The sequence below is a fragment of the Numida meleagris genome, chromosome 2, assembly GCF_002078875.1.
Source record: "Numida meleagris isolate 19003 breed g44 Domestic line chromosome 2, NumMel1.0, whole genome shotgun sequence".
Lineage (NCBI taxonomy): Eukaryota > Metazoa > Chordata > Aves > Galliformes > Numididae > Numida > Numida meleagris.
In genome coordinates, this window is record NC_034410.1 from 35,594,194 (window position 1) to 35,620,843 (window position 26,650).

Genomic DNA, 26,650 nt, shown 5'->3' on the forward strand with positions numbered 1-26,650 from the left:
AGAGGTGGAAGTACAACTTCATTTGAGTGCATCCTCAGTGTAAATAAGACAATGTGACAAAGATTGTACTAGAAAAGTGGTTGATTCTGCCTCCAGTTGGGAACATAGTGTCTTATTGTAGCACTGAGATTTTTTCCCATTGTCTGACAAAATGGGGCTTGATGCTTGTCCTTTGGAGAAGCTGGTATTTAGAAATAATTAAATTTTAGTGATTGAATTGAGTTTGTTTTTTAATATAATAAAGCTCATGTTGCTATTAGCAATACCAAACAAATTACAGGGGATATCTCTCCTTTTCTACTGGGAAATCTCATAATTGGTTAAACAAATTGTTCTTAAAGGTGAAAACAGATCTAAGCTTTGACAAAAAACAGATCACAATTTGGGAAGAAAAATATCTATGCATTCTACTCTGAATAGAGTTTTCTACCTCATTCCAACAAGGAAATAACCATGTCTTTTAAAAGCATATATGTAATTCCAGCTCATTGCTGGATTGATTTATTTCTGGACTTCCATCTTTTCTTGGTTTTGTCAACTTATGGTTTTTGTTCCTGTCAGCAGAAAAAATGGATAGAGCAAAAGATATTTTGAGTGCATGCAAAAAAATTATCTGAAAGTCTGCCTATCCACTGTCTGGTTTTCATCTAGTAGATTATTATTAACATTAATTGATTCTTGCCTCTTTGGATTTCTAGATATTGAAATATAGCTCTTTTCAAGATATGAATGCTGTTTTTCAATATAATAGAAGGTGTTCCATCTGTTACATATTTGCCCGTCTATTATTTACAAGAAGTAGAATCTAAGTAACAGCTCTGGTTTTTTAATACATTTTTACTGTCGGCATATTAAATAGTATTTTCTTTTAAAGAAACAAATCAAAGTTATCCTATTTGCAATTCTATTTATATGAAGGAAAAAAGGAAAAAGGATGCTTTTATGGAAATAGTTGTCTCTAATTTTGGCAAAGATCACAAGGTAAGAAATCATGACAGAAACTTCAAGCCACATGATTACTTATTCACGTGTTTAACTTTTAAAGCCAAAAAATAGTGATTTGGAGAGATATTACCTTTGTGTTTGTAATAAAAACCACATATTTAAAAGATTGACTTCTAAACTATTAGTACACCACTGTATTTAGTCATAATTCATTCACTCCAGACTAAATCACAGCTTATCCAGTACACTGCAGAATAGTAAAAAGTTGCAAAATATTTTTCAAAATGAGTACTTATCATAGATTTCCCAAATAATTCCAACCATCTTTTTAATAGGGAAGATAATTTTGCCATATTACTTAGCAGCTGTGTAGAAAGGAGTGACTTACTTTAGAAAATTTAACTAGCTCTACTTTGATGTTTATGAATATGGTTGGAAAACTTTGAGGAAAACTTGCCTTTTTAAGATCACGTGCTATTAATATAGATGTAACTCACTGGTGTTTATTGTCTGTGGTGTACCAGGTACAAATGCTGCAAAATGAGGGACCAGTCTTCGGCATTTTTTGTGTGTTTCTCTAAAAGTACTGTTACAACAGGTGAGATAAAGAAGTGAGTAAATCAGACAGCAGCAGAAGTCTAATACTTTACCTTCATTATTGTTATGAAAAATAAAGCACCTTAAATTGCTCTTTATTACCTACACATGGCAACTACACAGAACAAATTCCTGTTGTTCTGTTAGGGTGACTAAATTAAGTGACTGAAGGCTGCACATCTGCTGCATTCTGCCTACTGCACAACGATTTTCCATTTCTCCTTTTCATGAGGTGCAGTGTGAAAACATCTCATCTTCTCAGATGGTACATTATATGAATGAATGAATGTGTTCCTCTATCAAAAATTAAAATCACTAGAAAATCATGAACGTACAATTAACTTTGATGCATCTCCTGATGTGTTCACCGGAGTAGGTTTCTTAGCTGCCTGTATGCATGGACTGCTCTGCAATAGTGTTACTGTGAAATACTCAGCACTTTTTCACATTGTACAAGTTTCTCATTGTATTCCCTCCATCTCCAAGAATAAATTACTCTGTTGCTGAGCTAGACAGCACTCATATAACCTCATTTACTCAGCTCAGTTTGCATATTTTTATGGAACAAGGCTCAGGATTGTGGTGATGTAGAAAGGCAGGAGCACCTGGGCAAGAAAATAGAGCAGCTCCTTCACCTGATTTTAAGTGAGCGAGAAGTTTGGGAATGAGATTTGTCATGTAGTGCTTTGAAAGACATTTCGTAGATCTCCTACTTGTATTCATGCTACTAATCATGTTCTGGTGGATCTTTGGCTATTTCAGGTGCATATTAGTTTCAGACATTTGAGTCTGCTGCAATATCCTCCTCCTTTTGCTGTTTTGTAGTTCTGCTTTTTCTACCTGGCAATTAGCTGCTTCAATCAGCATGGGAGCAGGGCTGACCTGGAGGTATAGTGCAAGCCAGGTTTCACTCCTTTTTGTTGTCTGCTAACTCATAAAGTCTGTTTACTTGTGGCCATTGGTGCCCATGATGTGTGGTGCCTTTCAGCCATCAGTTCACTCAGTGCCCCTCAAGACAAGGAGATGATAATCTCACTAGTCTACTTCTAATGAATTCTTCAATATGGTATATCACTGAGGAATAATGTAATAAAGAAACATATAATTCAAAAAGGATGGACTGGTATGACATTTTTCTCTCAGGTTTTGTGACCTCATTTTCTTTCCTAGTACCCTTACCTGAAGAATTTTTTTATTGGTGGTATGTTCCAGGATCGGTTCTGTAGCCTTCAGTCATTCTAATGTTTTCAAAATTAACAACTTTATATTCCATGCCATTTATATTCTCAATTTTTCTCTCTCTGATAGTTCAGTCCTCTGACCTGTGGTGATGTTCCTTTTAGAAAATTCATCTTACTACAAATTCCTGATGCAATTGTTCCTCTTTTCCTTTTTTATTAATTCCTGCATTTTTTACAAATCTTCTCCATTTTAAGCCTACAACAGATAGAGCATTGGCCATAAGGATAAATCCCACAAGATGCTAAAGAGGCTGAAGGGGAGGAGAGAAAAACAGTCCATTTAGTTTTGTCTGGGACAATACTATACACATGTGACCCATCTTAAAGTGCTTATCCTGCGGGCACTTTCTTACTCCTGAGAATGGGTTAAGAGAAAGAAATGATGATCATTTCATACACACATAACAAGACTATTAAATGCATGTATATAACTGAGATATTCACAATTGCATGTTACCACTTTCTAGACAAATAATTTTCATTGTAATTAGATTTAAATTTTAAATAAGAGGAAAAAACTACTTCTAATTTTAGCTTTTGAGTTATTTTGAACACTCTCCATTCTCATTCATTTCACTTCCTGGGATTATTGCATTCTGCATCAGATTATAAAGCTTAACCAGAGGTTTACATGTTGAAAAAAAATCCAGGCTAGAAAAGCAGCTTATTGATGTTTTTAGACAGTGGTATGAGGAGAATATAAAACAGTGTCAGACAGTATTTTAGCCATAAAATGGTTCCATCTTTCAAAAAGTACTGATTTGGAAGTTAACTGTATTTCTATTTTAGTTACAGAGGCATGGTAGATGATAACTCTGTTTCCAATATAATTCATTGTACCTTAGGACAATATGATAATGATATTATAACTTTATGATATTTTATGTTATATGTTTATTTCTACAGTGGAAAAAATGGGGAAGAATAACCTTAATGTACTTCATACCTTACAATGGTTTGAAAGTAAAAGTTTTTTTCTCCATTGTTGCTTTACAACCGATATAGCAATGACCAGAAAGTGGCCTTAAATTTAGAAGTGCTCTTACTGTAACCTCACCTTTTATTATTTGTAAAATAAGACTAATTTATTAAGGAGAGGAAAATGTCTCAATGTTTTCTTTAAGATATTGTTCCTGAAGATACTGACTACCTGGAGATATAATGAAGATAGAAGGATGGCTTATATGTTAAAGTTCCTATATCACTAAAATATGTGAAATTAAATATGGTCCAGTATTTGAGCAAACTGTTAATAATCAGTGCAGCTTATGTGTCAAATAAGCGTTCTACATGGATACAAGCATTCATTCTCAATTTTCTTGTGAGCAATTTTTTTTAAGTTTGTAGATTTGTGTAATAGCTGAGGTTGCAAGGAGCTTTTATATATTTTACTGATATAAAAGTAAATATCAGAATACTTTTTTAATCATCTGCACTTTCACTCACTAAAGCCAGAGCTACAGATATTAGCTATACAAATGTAACTGGAGCCTGACTGAAAACAAAGCTCATACCTAAGCAACATTGATCCACAATGATAATTTTTAATGACTTTACTAACAAATATATAATTGCAGTATATGTATAGATACAGTATATTTAGTACATTACTATGTATATAGTACATATTCAGGAGTAGACTACATTGATGAACACAGTGGGGGATTAGGGAAAGAGTGGAAATAAAAAAAAATTGTCAGAAAACAAAAGTTTGTTTTGCAGCTTGGATGTTCCCTGCATCTCTTGTTATTTCATACCTTCTTAGATAAGCCTATTCTGCAAAGGGATCTGAAACATCACCTGGAAAACTGTATTTGCTAAGGAGCTAATTGACATACTTTCCTCATATTTGTTGGCTGATGAGGAAAATGCAGTAGATAGTTGAGTGCTTACCATTTAATAACTGTTTTTTGTAGTCTTCTGTGTCCTGTGGTATTTCAATGCTTCCAAAAGAAGCATTAATTTATTGTGCATGTTAACCTGAGCAAGAACTGAATTAACATCCTATGGTGATACTGTAGAGTTAGAGATACCGCTGTATGTATGTATAAATTAAGGTCACCTCCTGAGTGCATTAAAGGTATATTTATGAGCTATTTAGGGATGCTGGCCCAGGATTAACCAATAAAACTGAGCAGCAGAATATCAACCTAAAGCTGAAGCAGCCTTTATGGATGCAGATTTTCACTGCCAGGTAGTCTTTTTGGTCTAAATAGTAAAGCTCATTGATTTCTTAAGTGTTATTACTTATACAATGACAATACTTATGTAGGACAAAGGGGACTGAACAAATCCCTTTAGATTAAAACTACTGTGCTATCAATTAATCAACTTTATGTTCAATCATTTTCTGTTCCTTCTGCCTTCTGCCTGTCTGAAATCTTATCTATGTTAATGTAGGCTTTTTTTCATATTTCAAGACTCAAAGAGAGATTTATTGTTTTCATTAGTATAACTATGTCTCACAGATCTATTAGAAATTTCACAATCTATTAGAAATTGTGAAAACATTTCTGGATCCCTTTCTTATGAAGCTTTGACTTTGGAACCTTTCAGCAGGTCTTATATTATGAAACTACTATTTTGGAGATAGTGCCAGAAATAGTACTGGAATGCATATTATTTACAGACCAAACCCACTTTTAATAAAATTTCTGTTGGATTTTGTTTTGTTCCCCTGAGTTATCCATGTTTCCCTCTGTGTTATGACTATGCAACCAACAGCTAAAAAAGGTAGGCTTAAGGCCAAAGCCTAGACTCTTATTCTTGTTTCTAGTGTCTTTCTTGTGAAATTAACAGGCAAAAGACCTAGTTTGTGTGACAGGAAGTTAATGTTAGCAAGAATATGAATTCATCTGGAGGAGCCTATAGGATATACAGGACCAATGGAGATGTGGTCTGGAAGGCAGTGGACTCATGAAAGAGCACAGGCATCAATTTTTGTTGTTGGAGAGGAATGCACTGAGATTCAGGAATGATAAAATTTTCACAAAGCTTTTCTGAAGTCCTTATACTTTTCTTTTTAAAACACTTGCAAATATAGAGAGCTCAAAGAAATTTTTGGTCTGCAAAATTAAATAATTTTTTCCTAGATTGAAGATGCAAATTGTTTTGATGGGTTTAATGTTGTAGTTTTTTTTATTATTAGATGACATTTGCATGTGTGAAAAAGCATGCTAAATGATGTTATTTCAACAGTTAAAGACTTTATATTGCCATTCTTCAGAGCTTCTCTCAATACAGAACACAGCAAGAAAGGCTGTAACATTTTGTGAGTCATGTTCAATGAAATTTCAGAACTCAAGGTATTGAGACACTTACAGTACATTTGATTTTTTCCATACAGTTCCTTGTACAAAAATTAGGCTTTTATATAATTATTGTCATATATCATCATTTTTTTAGCAAACTTAATATTGGATTTCTCTAACACCTAGTTAGGTTTTATGCTATGTACCTTGAAAACGCAAGCTGTTTTTTTTTTCACTTATTGAATGTCAATATCATCTTAGTTTCTAAGCTATTGAGAACTTCTTGATTAATAAAGCTGTCAAGAGCTCTAAGAGCCTTCACACTCAGCTTTTCTATATTATGGGTTTATATGAAACACAAATTGCATCTCAGGGGAAGGAAATTATGGTGGCTTTCTTACTTAACAAGGTTATATACTTTGAATTCTGGTGATTTCTTCAAACGCCAGGATGTGACTTCTTTCCCCAGTGCAAAATCATGAGAATTGCTTTCAAAGTTAGTGTATAAGTGCTGTCTTCCCAAAAGTTTTATCTCCAAATATACCTAGGAGCCAGATGTATGCTCAGTTTGCAATTTTTACTAGGGATTAATGTACTCATTCAGCAATCATCCAAAGAGTAAAATATTCATTATTAAGAAGTAGAAACTAATGAGATTCAGCAGGGCCAAGTGCAAGCTATTGCACTTGGATCAAGACAATCCCAGGTACAGACTCGGAGAAGAATTCATTGAGAGGAGACCTGTGGAGAAGGACTTGAGGGTACTGGTGGATGAAAAGCTTGAAACGAGCCAATGCCAGCTGTTTCCAGGGCTGCATCAAAAGAGAGGTGGTTAGTAGGGTGATAGAGGAGATGTCCACCTCTACTGTACTCTCATGAGGCCCCATCTGGAGTATCGCATTCAGGCCTGGGGTCTCAAGACAAGATGTGAAGCTGTTGGAGCAGGTCCAGAAGAGGGCCACAAAAATGGTCAGAGGGCTGGAGCACATATCTAACATAAATCTCCCCTGTCTCAGTTTAAAACCATTCCCCCTTGTCCTATTGCTATCCACTCTCATGAGCAATCATTCCGCCTTCTGTTTCATATGCTCCCTTCAAGTATTGGAAGGCCACAATGAGGTCTCCCCAGAGCCTTCTCTTCTCCAAACTAAACAAGCCCAGTTCCCTCAACCTTTCTTCATAGAAGAGGTGCTCCGGCCCTCTGATTGTCTGGGTGGCCCTCCTCTGAACTCATTCCAAGACCGTATAATATAATATACAATTGAGTATTACATATAAGTAAGTCCAACAGTATATATATATATATATATATAAAAGTCTAACAGTATATATATGGATATATATATGTATATATATGAGTATAACATATAATTGAATATTTCAAAGAAGAGGAAGAATTTTGAATTCAATTACTCTGAAATACATTAAAATTCATTTTTGGGGTGGAGGAGAGAGAAACAAAAATACAGAAGTTAAAAAATGACATATCAACCATATTAATGATTTATTCAATTCATGATATAAGAGGAGATAGAGTTACATTCAATTAACCTCCAAGTTTTAAATAAATATATGAAATTTAAATTCCTAATGCTAAATATAAAAAGCTCACATAAGAAATTTGAACGCAATGAAGTATTATTTTTCAAAAGAAAAACAACATAACAAACAAAAAAAACACCACCACTTATCCAAAGCTAACCACAGCCAATCAGCTATTGAAAGCTTGGGCTAACTTCACAAGCTATAATAATTTGTTTAAAAGAGGTGATAATGATAAAGCTTTACAGAAGACTCAATATCTCATGGCAATTCAGTTTTTGGTCACCTAGAATAAAGTACCGGTGGCAGATCTGTTCAATTTTTGCTGTTAATTCAATGTACTTTATGCTGTAAGTAGGATCAGAGAATGCTGAAAGCATCTGCTTCCACAAAATATGTAATCTTTACCTATTATTCAAAGAAAATAGATAAAACAGAATCTGAGAAAAATACAGAGATAAGCTAATGAACCAGTTATAGAAACTCTTAAAAAAAAAAAAAAAAAAGAGGAGCAGGGAGTTGCTCAGTAAAACGAGTATTTAACCTAAGAGATTCTTTGAGAGTCTGTGACTCTCTTGATTTAAGGGATTTGTGATAGCTCATTGAAAAATTTCCTGATTATGTAAAACTGAGTACCAAATATGTGAGGCATTAAGCTTTTCAGTGGCACATTAATCCCTTATTATGTATTTGTATCTTTTCCATTACTATACAGTAAGTTTTGAAAGAATAGAACATATGGTATGAGTTCTTTTTTTTTCCCCCTGGTATTGTCAATTCTTCTAAATGGGTTTTTCCTGCTTCCAGATGCTGACTAAGAACATTAGTATTCTAGTTTGATTTTAAATCCTTTCCAGAAAATGTATTTCATCCTTATGACCCCTTAGATACATAGCATTATTGATATATTTTAGTAGCCAAGTCTTACAAGCACATCAGTGAAATTGTTTTTGTTCTGTTCCTGCTTCTCATCATGGCAATAGGAATCAAGCCACTTAAAGCAGATAACATTGTTCTGAGCAGCCCAAATACAAATTTACTTACCTAAGCATTTAATGCATTAGCACCAAATTTAGCTGTATATTTCTGGTTTTAGGGCTTTATAACTTGAATTCATCTTGAATCATTGTACATCTAAGGACTTGGTTTAGCTACAAGTTCCCATAGAGATTCTTCTGTTAAGGACTACTGTCTCTTGATCCTGGAAGAATATTCAGATTACCAGCTTTTGAAAGAAAACCACTACTGTTTTCATCTGTGAAAATGTTCTTTTCCTGCTTGTAATAAGCAATGATAAAGACTACTACATTTTTAAGATTTCTATATTAACTTATTAAACAAGTACAAAAGTATAGATGTTCACGGAAGAATTTGATGATTCTGTTTTTAGTGCATGATCTATTATAGTTTTATCTAGTGAAATTAAATTTAATATCTGGCTTTACAAGACACCAGGGCTGAAATTAAAAAATGAATTGGACTATATGAGACTTTTTTTTCTTCCAAGTACAAAACAGGGAAAATACTTGTGTTTGTCTTTCAGCTGCCTTTACTGAAACAAATTTTCACTTTCTTTTAAAAGACAAGAATGTGAGCTATTTTTCATACTCTATCTTATGTAAGAATTAAAAAAAGCATTTTAAATAAGATACACTAGTGTGTTGCTGTAAAGTTTTAACAGATTAAAGACTAGAACAATTCTTCATAACTATTTACTCTAGAACATATTTATAGAGATAAAAGTACATCAGTGGTTTTTGCATTTTTACATTTTCTATCTGTTACTGCCTGCTGGCTTTGTCCACATTCTTCTGATTATCTTTTATTTTTCTCTTTGAAAGCAATATTTTTGCAGGAAGAGTGAGAGAAGGGAGTTGTTGTCAGAGCTTTTAGCCTTGAGAACACTTGAGGTCTTTCAACTACTATGACATAAAATCCAGGAGCTTGTTTTTACATGAAAAAGATGCAATGTTAAAAGTCACAAGCAATAGTTTTTGTTGTAGTGTATTAACACAGTTGTGGAGCTGAAAGCCCAGCTGAAAGAAACCAGTGGGTATCTAGCAACAACACCGGGACATCTGGGAGACATTCAGATAGTGATTTCTTCGTGTCTGTTTTCAAGGTGTAAAATGAGAATGAACAGGAACACTCAAGAGAAAAATAAGTCAAGTGAGGAGGGATCTTCACCTGCATTGCAAAGAACAAATGAAAAGTCTCTCCAAAAGCTCGAAGCAGGCAGATTCATACTCCACACTCAGTGTTAGCTGATAATGTTTATGACTGACTTGGAGTTTTAATTAAGGCTGCTATTTAACATTCATTCTGCACCTGTGCCTAGATGCCAAACAGAGGCCCCAAAGTTCTGGGCACAACTGTAAATTAATCTGCTTCAACATATGTGCAAAGAGAGTCAATAATAATTCCAGGTCTTACCTTTTTTAAAACAACTTTAATATGTTAATACATTTCCAGTTTACTGCTCTCCTGAATGTTTCTTAAATTGGCATACATTACTGTGCAAGCTGGGAGATGTATCTGAGATCTGATGATCTGTTAATATCATCTAGCACTTCTTCTAACTCAGGAAGAACACAGCAGTTATTTTATTTACATAGCCTAATTATTTCAGTTGTTCTGTTTGGCAGTTACTAGAGTGTTATTGCTAAATTTATTGATACACCTGCTACTGGCTTGGGAGTTGTGGAGAAGGATTTCTGCTTACATGAAATTAAATAACGTGTAGCCATATATTTTACCAGTACTAACACCCTCACTTTTACGATCAGTCGCAAAACAGTTTTTGGGTTAATGTGAAAGACGTGAAGAAGAAGAAAAAAAACACAAGGGGGAAAAATTAAAAATAAAAACCCTAAAATATTCATGGATGTTAAACATTTTTTATCTCAACATACAGAGCATAGGAAAGCTGAAAATCACTTCTGAAATTTCTGCCTGGCAGACTAAAATATTCCTATTAATATAGCATGCAGGCTTAGTGACTTGTCCATGGTGAAGGTATAGACATCTAAACAAACAACAACATTCACATCACAGAGTAGTCAGTAGTTCCTGCAGATTTCATTGGAAATTGTTAATTTCAGTCATATGATTCTATTTTTGGTTTTGTTTTGTTTTTGTATAATCAAAGCAGGGAAAATTTTAAGGCCTTGAATAGCTGTTACACACGTATCTCCCTCGGAATTACATTGGTCCTACTTGTTTCAGTCCCTTTCACTGACTGAAAAATCCCTAGAGAAGAGATTCAGGTTCTTATGGAGCAGTTTGATCGTCTAGATGTAAGCACTAGACTGGCTTAGGAGCTAAAACTACAAAGGGGTAAGGGGCAAAGTAGAACACTCTTTCTGCATGGGATTCCATCAAAGCAACACTGAGCCTCATGAGACATATGTTTGCCCATCTACATTCATTCAGAGGTTTGGAGATTTAGCCCAACATTTTATTAAAAAAAATACGATTTTTTTGCAGGATGTAATTTTTTAATAACAGCAAAATCTTTTGTTTTCTGACAGTATGTCCAAAGACTGTCATTTTTCAGTGCTATATTTAATTTAATACAGCTGTTCTACCATGAGATTCTTTTTTTGTATCAACATAAATATTTTGGTTAAGATGTTTGTATGTTCTTGGAAGCCAGTACTGTGCAGATGCACATATTTGGTACTTTTTTGTTTTGTTTTGTTTCAGGTAATATCGAAATTATCAAACAAGTCCACATTATCTCAGGTATGTTACCTGCATTTTATATCATCAAAGCTTCACTTTGAAACATGTACATAGTTACAGCCAAAGCAAAGTCAGAAAAACCCTAAGCAACTTCACTGTGTTCAGAATGAATCTTTAAGTAACATCCTACAGATAGATGTGGCACTGTCCATTTTATGACTAACTGCTTATGATCTTTTTTTCCAGATGCTGAGTTTGGATATCATGATATAGCACTTGCATTTTAAATATATGGTTCTTCAAGCCAAAGTCTTGAATATGGATAACACTCATTCTCTGTAGAGAGTAGGCTGCATCAGGGACAGGTCCTGTACAATTAGATCCTTATATCAGCCTTCAGGTGGCTATTACAGTTAACAGTAAGGCTGTTATTATATTTCTTATAAAAAAGTCCTTTTGACATTTAAAAAAAATTCTTACCTTTTCAATCTCAGATTGAAAGGGCCTAATTCACTATATCTGCCAAAGGATACTAAGACAAAAACATTAGCTCAATGGAAGTGTGCTGTATTACACAGCAAAATTAAACCTATGATGCAAAATATATAGATAGATACTGATAGGAGCTTAGAACATTTACATAAATCCCCAGAATGTGTATTTTCACCCAGCTAATCTTACTTGGTCTGAACTGGAAAACTGAATTATATAAGCTTATCTGAGAAGCTTTCGTAGCTAAGGTTAACACTGCCACAGTGAAGCTTGACTGAAAAGAGTAGCATGAAAAATAAATAAATAAATAAATAAATAATATCAACCTTTCTGAAACCATGAAGTTATACTTGGCTGTTCAGTTCACTGAGACGTGTGAAGTTTGTTAATTTGACTCAGATCATTCTAACTTAACAATCCAGTGATTAGTAGCAGGAGAATAAATGAGACTACTTTTTTACAAGCTGACCCTGACGTGAGCTCCACATTGTCATATCTCAATATTCATAACCAGTGCATTTTATTACCATGAAAAAATAGAGAAAGATACATTGCTTTCTTATGCTGCACTTAGAACATCAAATATAGAACCAAGGTTCATGAGCCTTCTAATTTGCTTTGGGTCCAACACCAAGCATCAAGAGAGTTGGTTTGTTTGTTGTTTGTTTTTTTGTCAGTTTTTTTTTAAAAAACAGATGTAACTCTGCTTTGTGATGATTCAGTTCTGAAGCTGACACTGTCACAGTACTCATTCATTAATGTTGGTCTGTATAAACTGAGAAATCTGCCAACTGTCGCAGCAGAGATTTCAATCATAGAGGACACAGAGGATCAACTGAATTGTTATTAATGCTATTTGAATATTACAAATGGTTCAGTCTAAAAATGTGGAATTATATGAATCACAAGCCTCTCTTCTTTCCCGGAGTGTGCCAGGATTCTGAGAGCGTAACATTCAGAATTAATAACACCTCAGTAAGACAAGATTAATCTACTCAAGTGTACGTGCCACTCGGCTTTTAAGACCTAGTCATGTAATCTTTCTTGGTAATAAAATGTCTTGTGTTAGGCTCACTGGCAATATCACTAGAGAGCCTTTTTAATGCCTATGTATCTTTCTCTTGTACATACATATAGACATAGCTGAAGAGAGAAGTAATGGAAGAATTCCAAAAGAACCCTATTTCTAATGTGATATGAAAGCTGATCTACAGCTGGGTTTGTTCCAGTGTGAACACCAGAAGAAACTTTGTTTCTGCAACATCAGGCTTTGAATTTTACCTTAGTACTTATCTGCTCTTTTAGACCGAACTCAAGGGAAATGGAAATATAAAGAAGAAACTCCCTTCAATCGTGGAAGATGAGGAAGATGATGAGGAAGGAGAAGAAGAGAGCAGCACACTTTCACCAATCCATACAAGAGGTACAACTTGCTCTCAGCAGAAGAAGGCTGGAAGCAATAAAAGCCACCTGGGGAGAAACTTGAAACAGTTGGCCTCAGGAACGGTGCCCTTCCATTCACCCATTCGTGCTTGCAGTTCAAATTCCTCGAGGACCAAACACGAAACAGAGCTCCATTACTACTCTAGAAGAAGGGAGAAAAACCTTAAGTTACACTTTTCAGCCCCGAACTCTGGAGGTCCACCTGACTTGAGCCCAAGGTAATGGAAGCAGTTATTCTCTTCCGGTCATATAACTAACTTCTATTAGAAAAATTATGACTGTAACACTAATTAAAACCTCTTTTTTTGTTTTTGTTGGGAATGTTAATACTTTCTCAATATATCAACACTTCATTCATTGCACAGAAAAGGAAAAATCCTCACATTGTGTAAAGTATTATCCACTTTAGGACTTCAACAATAGATAAAGAATTTCTATGAGTTAAAATAGAAAGTACAGAGCAATTACAAAAATGAGTGTTTGAATAGATGGACAAAATGATACTATAATGCAAGACTGTAATAATCTGTATTCCCACATTAGCACTTTGAAGCATCCTCAGTTTGTCAGAGAGACAGCAATTTAGGAAGCAAATCAATGATAGTAGAGCATAGCTGTACAAAAATTATAGTAGTAGAGAAGTATAATGGAAAAATATTGCCATGTAATATTAGAAAATAATTTTTATGTTAGATAATGGAAATCTCACAATGCAAGTTATGTATAAAGTAAATGTGAATTTTGACATAAAGGAAAGTCATGTAATGGTATAATGTTTTATTAAGCATATAATTTAAAGTATTTAGGGTGGTGGCTTTTTGTATGTTACTTCTAATTTGATTTATTTTTTCTATTTCTGAATTCTTGGAATATAATCATTAATTGATAACAAAATCAAGAGTTTTAACGTCAATTCATTACCAAAATCACAAACACTTTTTTGACATACGAGGAGCAACAGAAAGTGATCTTTCAGTTCAAGTTTTGGTTTCTATAGTTTTAAGTATTTTACATATTCAAGAATTTCCTTTATTCATTATAGGCAGAATGGTAATTTCAGCTATTTGCCATTGCAGACAATAACAACAGTTTGACCAATATTTGCTTAGGTCTGTCAAAACACTTGTCTCTAAGGACGCATTCATAAAAGTTCTACATGTAACATTATATAATAATCCTCCCCCAAGTCATATATTTGATCAATGTAAGCACATTTTAAATAGGAGCAGGCTACACACTAGTTCCATTTTTGTCCATACAAAGAACAAAATCTGTGAAAAACCAGCTTCTACACGAGAAAACTGAAATATGTTGTAGATATTTTCTCATTTCTTTTTTGGATCTCATATGTGTTTTGTTCAGATCACCTACGACAGAAGGTCATTGTCATTTGCATAACAAGTGGTAATTCAGGGAAAATATACCTTTCATATTTTTTACTGAAATGTAATTCTGATCATTACTGTTCTTAACATATACAGACAGATATCTGCAAGACTAAATGTGAAATAAGTGTTTTTACATATCATATTATTTCTTATTTCATTTCACAAATTTATAACTTCAGAATAATCCTGTTAATAGGCTGGAAAATTGGCCTTTGATGTAGGTATTTTGCAGGCTTTTTTCATCCAAAAGACTTTCATATTATTTCCCCAAATCGGTTTACATTATTAAAACATTTTAACTGACAAGCTAAAAACACTTTAAAAAGAACCTCATTTTTTTTTTAGCAAGTATGATAGAGAAAATAAGATCTTTGTTTAGATTCTCAATTTTATTTGCTGCCGGACAGTGATGCAAGGGGAAAGCAAGACCCCACTTTGATCTGAAATGTTCAGTCAATACTGTGGGAGGATGAATAACCTCACTTTTTCAAGAGAACATACTTTGTTTTGAACAACTTGTTCTGTGCATGTTCCCTAGAGCAAGACAACCAGAACTCACTTCAGGTTTGTCTCTTGCACACTATGCTAAAGGCAATAGAGCAGACATGCAAAGACTAGTTAAAACATTGGAACAGTCCTTGGCAGAAGGAATGGAAGTCAGCATCCTATATTCCAGAACACAGTCACAGCCTTCCCAATCACTTTTTACATTTTGCATCTGAAACAGAAGAGCATCAGTAGGAAGAAAGCCTAAGATAAATAATAAAGGCATGCCTGGGAGGAGGCATTTATGCTTTTGAATCTCCTCAAACCCATATGGACAACAGTACTCTAATGCTGACCAGCTGGACAGAAGAGGTCATGTTAGTCTTTTCTGACATTTTGGTTTCTAGGAATTGAGATGTATGTCTTCAGGAGAAAATTTATCGCTGTACAGCAGCTAATTCATAAAGGGTTGAGATTCTTGTGCCTATATATGTTCACTAGATTATTACTCCACATTCTACTTGCTACTATATAAATAAACATCTTTCCCACTGCATATTTACTGACTAGAGGCCTGCCTTGTGGCTCTCCAGGACTACCTATTTTTGTTAATATATTTTCCTTTTACTCTTTATCTTTAAATACTTTAAAGAGTATAGCAGCTATAAATTCCAGTTCCTGTCTGAGCAGTTTCTCCCTTGTGTGCTTTAAAGGCAGTTAAAATGTTAGCATTTTATATAATTAGAAATCTCTACAAAAGGGATATTGGCGTTTAAAGTTTGCCTTTTGAAGCACTGAGGCCAGATGACATTAAATAGGTTTTATAGCAAATTCCACAGAAATCATTCAGGTTTTCAGCTGCAGGCAACAGTATTGTTCAGAACAGCTCAAGCACCACTTTTGAACCTCATTAATATCATGCAATGTAATAATTTCTAGAAATTACTAAAATTAATATTGTGCAAATTTCACAATTGCTTAAATATGTGTCTGTTTGGAGTAATTTTGACACTATATTTATGAATGTGATACCTATGAAACTGTTTATGAAACTTCTACATTACTCTGATTTTTCTTATAGAATTGTTGATGGGATTGAAGATGGAAATCGTAATGAGGAAAGCCAAACCTTTGACTTCAGCTCTGACCAGCTCCAGCAGGAATCCAGGGCATCTCCAACAATTGGAGGTGAGTATTACCTGGGAAATTACTCTTCAGAGAAAAGAGTTTTCACAACTGCTTTATTTCTTTGATTCTCAAAAGGATAAATCCTTAAAAGTGGCATAAATTGATCTAACATGTATCCATCCTTTTGGTACCATTTCTGTACCACATTGAACAGTGTGGAAAAATACAACAGGGTCCCCAAGCCCATTTGTTGTTTTCCTGCTAACAGACAGTCATGATAATACATCTTGCAAGAAGTACTGTATTTTACCAGCTGCGCTTTACGATCACTCAGGAACCTCATGCTCTCAAAGTTTTTGGCATGAAAGGTACTAAAATGTGGGCAAAAATCGATACCAAAATATTTAAATACAAAAAGAAATAAATACCAGTGTATAAAATTGTTTCTTTTTATTAAAAGGATGCTAACAGATGCAAAGGAATCTACTCTTTCAGAAGTAACTTTAGTGAAAATCTGAATAGCAAGTAGTTTTAGGAAGACTTAAATGACTGATACTCTGAAAAGACTGAGAAAATAACAGAGGAACGCAACAGATCAGGAAAATAAACAAGAGGGACTAGGAGAGAGACCAGTGGACTAATGCTGAAGTGCCAAAGTAGTGCAGCTGTTTCCAGCATTCTCCTTCTTTGAGTAAACATTCCTCATGAGGATATGTACCTTTTGCATGGAAGCCACTAGAACACTTTCTGGTCTTCTTAAAACCAAACAGAAAAGTAATAACAGCAGCTTACTTGTATGTGTGCACACCATTGGCATCAGAGTTGTCATTTTTGGTCCTTTCAGGTCCAGATTGAAGACAACAGTATGAACTTTCTTCATTCACAATTTTCTTACTCATAATAAAATAACTATTAAACACAAGATTTTATGTGATCCAAGTGCAAACTAAGTTTAAATTTAAAGTAAAGCATAAGTACAAGATTGACACTGGTGATTCCAAGTTGTTATAATTCTCTCATTTACATGTATTTGAATTATTTTCAGAGGCAGAAATTGGTGCTGCAGTACTTGTTATCAAAGCAGAAGAGACCAAACAACAAATCAGCAGGCTTAATAATGAGGTAATTATATTTTTTAGATATTGGGTATCAGCAATGATTCAAGGAATGCTGGAGAAAACTAGGAAAATGTTGGGATATGATAAATGTGCAATAAATGACTTTGAAAAATTGGATCGATTCTTAAATTTAGGGCAGTTTGGGAGTTTTTAGGCCACAGGTTATTTTTTCTACATGAAATCTCTATAAAAGTGTGTGTTACATGCTGGAGCTAAAAATAAAGTGAGGTTAGCATAGCAGGTATATTGAATTTTCTAAGAATTTCTTCTCTTCTTTATGTGCTTTTGTTTCCCTCTTTCTCCTCAATCTTTCCCCAAGCACCTTATGCCATCTTTTCTTTTGAGGGGCAACACTATGCTTTTGTAGAATTTCCTTGAAAGAAATGAAATCCAGTCATTTTCAAATCCACATCATATATTTCATTAAACTTTATCCGAGTCTATTTAGAATGAAACAGAAGTAAATCCATTCCTGCTCAAGCAATAGTATCTTACGAATGCAGCCCAATATTGCTCCATTGGGCTTTCTATTCATGCCTTCTAATTTTAAACACATAATCTACTATCAATCTGACACTAAAATCTGAAACTAAAATATATTTCCAGTATACTCTGTCATTCAATATGAAGATATTAGAGATAATTTCTTATGGGTCCACATGAAAATTAAAATTTAAAATTTCAAAATTTAAATATACACTTTTTAAACTCCAGTCACACAGCTTTTCTTCTTTTTCCTGATCTCTTTGGTTACCTGATTTTTTTTCCTTGCATCTTGTGTAGGCTTAATATAATTATTCTTTATTTCCATATACATGAAATATTAGGCTTGTAAACCTCTCCCATCCTGGTTCAGGTTCACTTGGTAAGATAATTTGCATGTAGTGAACTAAGATTACAGGTATGGCTGGTTCGTCACTATGAATGCATCAACCTAGTTATATGGCAAACTGTAAAGTTCAGAACAAAGCACTATGCACCACTGACTGAACACTTTTTATCACAAGGCATGATCAAAGAACTCCAAAACCAGGAGTGATTCTAAACTGGTCTAGACTTTGATATGATGGGTAACAGCCTGGGATTTGATCCCAAAGAGACAGATGGTTATCCTGTAAGTCATCCCATGGATCCAAATTTACACTGAAAACATGCTTCCCTAGAAGGCTATTTACTTGCATATTCTACATGGCTACAAATCCACATACTCAAACATGCCCCACATAGATTGACTGAACTGACAGTGCTGAGTGACTTGGTGCTTACCCAAATAAGCCTATGAGTAGTGTTGCTGGAATACATTAGCTGTTCCTTGATTCTTGTTTCTACGATAAATATTAACACCACTTGTAGACCTTATGCCTCTTTTATTTTCCATCAGTTGATGTTGATCACTAATGGAAGATTATGACTGATGGTGCAGCAGGCTGATATCTGTAGTTAAAATACTGTCAGATTTAGAAATTGAACTTCTCTGTAAGATGTGCAGCCTCCATCTAAAAAAGAAAATATTCAGAAAACAGGTTATAAGTAGTCAACAGCAGCAAATATCATCATTAATATACTTTATAGTGGAAATCAGAAGTCAATTAACAAATGCAGAAGTATCTGCTTTCAATTGTATTACCTTAGTTCACTAGCTAGCTTAAAAACTTTTCAGCTGTTTGCTTGGAGAACAAGGCAGGAATCTTCTCATTCACTCAGTACTGCCTGTTGCTAGTAAAACAAAGCAGTTGCCTAACAAAGCAATCTACAAAAGTAGATACACCCAGCTTAGCCATCCAGTGGAACTCACAGCAACATTTTAAGTCTATGAAATTTACAGCATAATCGAAAAATATAATCATTTATCTAACAATGAGACTAAAAGGAGACAGCAACTTGATTTCATCTCTGTTACATATTAAATTTAGGATCAACACACACAGATTTCTTTGAAGGAGGAAAGGCATCGAAGCCAGCTACTAGGCAACATGAGACAAACCAACATGTTTCAAATTCCTATTGCATAACTCCATGGATTAGCTGTTCAGCCAGCTTCTTCATTGGTGATCAGTGGCAGATAGTCTAGTTGGAAGCTTGTAGATAGTGGTGTCCCCCAGGGGTCAATACTGGACCCAGTATTGTTTAATTTATTCATTAGTGTCTTGGATGAAGGGATGGAGTGCCTCCTTAGCAAATTTACTAATGATACAAAATTGAGAGGAGTGGTTTCATACTCCAGACTGCTTTGCTGCCATTCAGAAGTATCTTGACAGGCTGGAGAGAAGGGCAGAGAGGAACCTCTTGAAATTCATCTTAGGCAAGTGAAGGGTTCTGTGCCTGGGGAGGAATAATCCCGTGCACCAGTACAAGCTAGGAGCTGATCTGATGGAAAGTAGCTCTCCAGAGAAGGGTCTAGGGTCTTGGTGGACAACAAGCTGACCATGAGCCAGCAAAGTGCCCTTGTGGCCAATAATGCCAATGGTACTCCACGCTGAATTCAGAACAGCACTGACACCAGGTGAAGTGAGGTTATTCTCTCCCTCTCCTCAGCCCTTAAATGGAGTGCTGTGTTCAATTCTGGGCTCCCCAGTACAAGAGAGACATGGAGCTGCTGAAATGAGTCCAGAGAAGGACTACTAAATTGATTAAAGAGACTGAAACATTTCTCATGAGAGAGCTGGACCTGTTCAGCCTGACAAAGAGAAGGGTCAGAGGGAATCTTATCAATGTGTATATGTATCTGAAGGGAGGATGGGGCCATAAATCTATAGTAAGGCACTTGCCTACCACTGTATCATTGTCTATGTCCTATGTGTTTAATTCTCTATCTTGTTAGTATAAATATATGGAAAGAGTATGAAAATACTTCCACTTAAAATCCACATACAACATTTACAATTAATTAAAACATAGAGCAGTTAAAAATAAGAAAAAATCCAAATTTTAGTCATAATTTTTCTCTCATAATTTGCAGAGGGCATGCTCCCCTTTCAAATATATAGGGACATGGTTTCATATTTGGACATACAAAGCATAGCTAGCACAATTTATGAAGTCAAACAGATTTCCTTGTCATGTCCCTTTCATCCTATATTCAACTCAGCTCCAGTGCAATCTCCTACAGCTGCATTAGTTAAAGCAGAGCTAAGGACTACAGTCAGAATCAGACCTGCACCACTTTGGCTAGTGGTCTACTATACCACACCATACCTGGTCAGTCCAGAGTACACAAATGTGGTACACAAATTTGCCCATTCAGAGATGTTCTCAGATGTCCAACATTATCCAGAAACCTGGATTTGTATGTATAAACAAGACATACAAAGAATGAGGCTAGGTTGAGGCCTTGCTTTAAGTAGGAAAATGGAGACTGATTTCATATTTTACTGCATCAGTAGATATGACAATTACAGTATTGTATCAGTATAATGAGCAGAGTATTCACATTTCTCCTATTCAAATGAAAAACAAACAAACACAAAGAAACACAAATAATGTCAGGTTTTCTACCAGAAAATTGCCTTCTATTTAGCTGCATGTTGGAATACTTACCAGAAATTCAGCTATTTTTAATTTTATTTTTTGTTGCAATTGCTTAAAATATTATAAGCATTTGGCACTTATTCAGACCAGTGAAAATACATTCATATGGATATTTCACACTCATCTAACAAAAGGAGCAATCCTAAGTAAATATGTTTACCAGATCACCTAGAGAAATTTTATAAATAGCATATTTTAAAATGTGTTGCATCCTGCTGCTGAAAATAAACTCATCCTCGTTTCAGGAGAGGAAAAAAAAGTATATTTAATTGCAAAAAAATCCTTCAGTAGAGACAAAGGTGGCAAAAAAATGGGCTAATAACATTTTTTTTATTATGAAAGTCAACTGTGGTCAATCTATCCATTTTGTATTTTAACTATGTAAATTAAATATAGAACCACATAAAACCTAGCATCATTTGTGTTAAGAAATAAAAGCTTTCTAAACCATAAGCACAAAATACTTTATGGTCTATTGATATTTATTCAAATATATATTCCTTCAAGTGTCCATATTCATACTTCCTAAGAACTCCTATCTTGCTTCTGTTTTGTATCCCTTTTGTTCTGTAATTTGATGAACGTAGAGCACTCTTTACAGCTGTTTTTTTCTGTCTTTTAATTTTAGCTCAAAAGTTTTTAACAGATGATGGTAACTAAAGTGACTGATGTTTTAAAGCTTGGGCATTTATTTGTTTGTTTGTTTGTTTTAAAGCAGGATGTAAGGCACAGGGCCTACTCACTGTAGTGTTCCTTCTGCACTTTTCCGTAGTGGAAATGCATCTGAGGCAAGGAAATGAATCAAGAATGAAAGTAATGGAGTTTAAAAATTATCTGGGGACCAGAAGATGATTTGAACAACAAAAAATATTACTACTGTGATAGGAGATAACCATAATATCGTTAACTCTAATAGGAATTTCAAAACATTGCTATATTGAAAAGATCTATTTTCCTAGCATCTAAATGTAAACCTCTGTTGACATATATCACCACTTTTTCTCTTGTGCCTAGAAGATGTAAGAAAAACCTGATTGTCATTCTCTTTCTCAAAGCCATTTATACTGGAGACATTACAGCACATCTTAATAAACCTGATTCCTTCAGACTTTCTTTACTCATCACATCTTGTAAGACTCCTTATTTTCTTTTGGATTGTCTGTGATTAGATCTTTTAAAACCCTTACAAAGTACATGATCCCAAGCTGCACCAGTCTAAGTAATTCCTAACAAACTCCCTGTGTCCAATAAAAAAAATTCTGTTGATATATCCTAGGAGTGTGATTAATACATACAGTGTGTGATTCAGTGAAACACCACAGACCATTTTCTGTAATATTCTGCATAGGAAGGGTATTATATTTATACTCATAGAGTATTATATTTATACTCATGCCTCTGATATTTTCTTTTCAGCTATGCTGCTTAACATTTATATTTGTTGAATTTCACATTACTAATATTTAAAAGTGAATGTGAACTCCATTTAGCAATTAAAAATAAATATAAAATAAAAGCAGGTTAGGAGGGACGGCTAAAATGATTTGCTTGAAATGTCCTCCCAGGACAATACTGTATTTTTTGATCACAAACTATTCCAGTCATGCATGAATCTAACACTTAGTGGTTATATTTTGGTTATATTTTCTTAGTTGGTTTAGAAGATTGTCATTTGGATGGTAAATTCTGCGTACTCTTCTGGCAAGACATATACTACAATTAACTATAAAACCAGAGAATTTGATTGTTCCACCATGAGTTATTCTTGAGAAATGTTTGTTGCTTGTTCTCTTTTAACCTAGTATTTTAACCTAGTTTTGTTTTATTTAATACCATTAGCAATCATCATTGTGTCCTAATTTACCCATGTAGATTGGTTACCTCAGAACTACCTGAGACCTGGGTAGTAAGTTGGCAGAGAAACCTGTGATTTTTTGTACTCTGACATAATAGAGCAAATTTCAAAATTTTTCAGATTTAATTCACTTAAAATGAATTATCATTGCACAAATTGTATATATTCAATCCAAACTGAGACTAGTGGCCCTGCATTTTTTTTCTTCTGCAATTAGCCTAATTTCTAAAGTGCCTTTAGATCAGATATGTCTGTCTCAATAATAGCAATGGTGATATAAACTGATCTGTGAAAAGTCTGTCTCAGCTCAGTTCTCATTCACTCAGCTTACTGGAAAACAGAGTATCAGCAGCTTGTTAATTTGAGCCTCAAAAGTAACGCGTTCTGACTGAAAATCTCATTGACTTTATGAAGCACCAGAATAGAAGAACCAATGAAACACTAAGGAAGAGAGCAGCGAAGCTGCATCTGCAGTGCAAGCAGTCAGTTTCTCTCCATTGCCAAAATTCAACTTCCATTTCTCAAAAAGCAAATTTTCTTCTTCACTTCTTTGGGTGTTCAGAAAGAGAGATGTCAGGAAGATGTCTAGATCAACTTTGAATTGCAAAAGGAAGTAAACCACAGAGAGAAAAAATAGCAATATATTCTAATAGGCTTCTAATCTAATCCGGACCTCTCCAGGTACACTGATAAGCAATAGGCTTTTGGGTAGAAAATATAATATTAAAAGAACAACAAAAAAAGGTGGAATATGTAATGAAAAACAAAGACACTTTTTTATCCAATACTATTTTAAAAAAGCAATAATAATAATCATGTAACATTATAAAGAGCTTTTCATCACTTATGGGAAGGTTTAAATACAATCACCTCAGTTCCTACTTAACTACATGAGACAAAGCATCCAATTGAACTGCACGGCTATTTGATACTGGTAGTAAAGAAAAACACTCTTTCTACTGAAGCTGCCAAAGAAATTTGGAAACACAAAAAATACAGCTACTAAAGATTATATTGGTCAAGGCATCGGAAAACATTACTATTAAAGTTCAGACCTTTAAAAACAAACAAATAGTAACAACAAAGAAAACCTAATAACCCTGTTCTCTTAACCTCTGCTTTGAAAGACTGTACTTCTTCAGGTGAATTATGGCTGTAATGTTTCCATTATAAGTTTTTATTGGGTTGTTCAATTACTTCAGCATGCCACAGGCAGCGTAACGTGTAGCTGTGTTAAGGGATGGACTATGTCCCAGACACATATTAGGAAAGTATGTCTCCTTAAAATAAATCTACTGCAGAAGGACAAAGATACAGCGTATTTCAGGCATAATTGTAACGTGTGTACTGCATAAACTAATACTGGGGTATTTGGTTCTGACATAACAGGTCACAACTTTAACTCAAGAAGTGTCACAATTAAGTAAGGATGTGAAGAATGTGATGTACCTTCTAGAGAACCTGATTCCATCCCAGAAGCCACCGGGATTTTGCACAGTGCATGGCATATCTCGGAGTCCTACCCTGGAAAGCCTGCAGGCTCAGATGTCTTGGACTACACGTCAGCCTTGCACACACATGCAAGCTGGGAACATTTCTTGCACCAAAGCACAGCCCTGCCGCAGTAACACGTTATGTGACATCTGGAAAACAGATCTATCCTCTGTAGGCAGCAGCCCCCAAAGAACTGAACATAACCTTCAAAATTCTACAGACAGTGAATTTTTCTATACATCAGGCCTTCATAATTCACCTTCCCAGTATCAGGTAATTCAGAAAGATAATTTGCAATTTTTAAGATGCACCTCTCCCCATTCAGACACTACCTTGACCCCTCTTCAGTCTATTTCAGCGACTCTTTCTTCTTCAGTATGCTCTTCATCAGAGACATCGCTACACCTTGTGCTGCCCAGCAGGTCTGAGGAAGGGAGCTTTAGCCAAGGAGCAATCAGCTCATTAAGCCTGGAGAATCTGCCAGGATCATGGGACCTTGAAGGAGCAGCCGAAACAGTTTCTGCACAGATCTCAGATTTCCCCTTAGATATTGTGACAAGCACAAGAGATGTTACAGACAAAGACAACCAAGCCATAGATGTATAACGAGAAATAGTGAAGTGGCTCTCAAAGCATGTTCCACAGCTGCCACTTTTAAAGTTAGAGAGTACCACATGACTGCGTTCTTTGACTTTTCTCTGGTGATCATGGAGACTTACAGACATGAAAATTCAGATTTATAGAAAGTAATAAAAGGTATTTCTGGTTCGTACTATAGGAAAAAAAAAAAAATCTAGATTCTAGAAGCATGTAGAAAAGCACTTTCTATACAGATAAAACTTTCTGGTCTGTTTGGCAGACTGTTGTGATAGTCCAAAGACCTTGAGGGTCAGAGCAGCTGGAAGTCTAGGATAAAAGAACTGTCATGGGCAGCTTTTATTCATTGAAGCAAAGGTTTTCCCTGAGTGTCTGACTGTTGTTCCTAAACAATATCCATGGCACTGCTTGCTTCCAGTGATCGTGGGTCCTGCTGGTCTGTTTGTCAGTTCTGTGAAGGCAAAGGGACAATTATCGCTGCATGTCATCTAGACAATCAACAAAATAGAGCTGGTAGAGAGTGGTCAGTTGTTGCACGTTATTTGTTATGTAAATGAAACCTCTAAATTTATCAAAAAATACTATTTTTATATACTTGGTATGAAATATGTAATTAAAAATATTTAAAATATTTGTAAGGAGAATAATAATTTGTTTTCATTTTGGTAAAAGCTTGCATTTTTAACAAGAAATGTACGACCAACATGTATTAGATCAAATACTATTTATTGTTAAGATTATGTAGTTTACAAATGGATTCCCATTTATGTGCATGCAATTTGCAATGAATGTATTCATGCTGGTGGAATACAAATAAATTAAGGTATTATTTTATTTAAAAAAAAAATAAAACAGCTGGAATGTTGTATGCCAAGTCAGTTATCAATACACTGTTAACTGTTATACTGATAACATTTGATATCCTCAGTTTGTGTCTTAATATTGCAGTATTACTATTAAGACTAATATTATACTATGCAGCCCTGTTTGGGGATTTTATATTTGGACAAGAAAATTAAGAGAGATGAAAACCAATGAGTAAACTGCCAGAAGAATTTTAAAGGAGAAAACCTGTAATGGCTTAGTCAAAGGCAAAAGAAAAAAGTTTGAAACATTTATTTATTTATTATTTATTTATTATTTTATTTATATACCTAAGAATCTATTTTTGACCTTTGGCTACAAGAATAGACTTTAGGTTTGGCAAATTATTTAATGTCCAAAGAAAAAATGATGTTTTTTCAGTATTTAACGTATTAGAAACATACACTGCTACAGTGCAAACAGAACAACTGCTTTGCATTGGGATTTCAATTTATATATATTTAAAGATCCACAGTATGCATCCTATTTGCATGTTCTTTAGCAAACTTTCTAAAAAATCATGTTTATAACTCAAAATAAATGTTTAAAAATGGAGAAGTAAATTAAATTACATTTAATAATTAATGCAAAGTAGTGATTGCTATGAAATTAAAACTTAGCACAGGCTTCCTTTAGAGGTTTTGTTCTGAAAACTTCAAAACTGGATTCATTGTTAACATTTGGATGTGCAGGAACACAAATCCCAGCTGATACATTGTGCCTGACTTGCATCCCTTCACATCCTTTTTCCCACTGGTACAAATTAAGGACAGAGTGTCATCTTTCATTCTGAGCTGCCTGAATTTTGTCACTGTGTCTACACATCTACGTGAGTGTTCATATACAGGGTTTCTTGTTTCTCCTCTATTCCGGTTTCTAATTAGATTGTAGTTACATAGAAAAGTGATGCTTGAACAATGCATATCACAGAAATTAGAAAATGAATAACAAATGCTAGTAAATGCAGATCTGCAGTATTTCTGCAAACACGCATGAT

General features: G+C 34.6%; 1 protein-coding gene across 1 annotated transcript in view; it reads left to right on the forward strand.

Moving 5' to 3' along the window:
- KCNH8 (potassium voltage-gated channel subfamily H member 8) overlaps positions 1 to 25,570 on the forward strand; it is a 119,825-nt gene extending 94,255 nt beyond the window's left edge. The window contains exons 11-15 of the mRNA XM_021385557.1: positions 11,282 to 11,320; positions 13,058 to 13,413; positions 16,151 to 16,257; positions 17,243 to 17,319; positions 24,088 to 25,570. Coding sequence (XP_021241232.1) covers positions 11,282 to 11,320; positions 13,058 to 13,413; positions 16,151 to 16,257; positions 17,243 to 17,319; positions 24,088 to 24,798 — 1,290 coding nt within the window. The 3' untranslated portion in view covers positions 24,799 to 25,570. The remainder of the gene's footprint in view (positions 1 to 11,281; positions 11,321 to 13,057; positions 13,414 to 16,150; positions 16,258 to 17,242; positions 17,320 to 24,087) is intronic.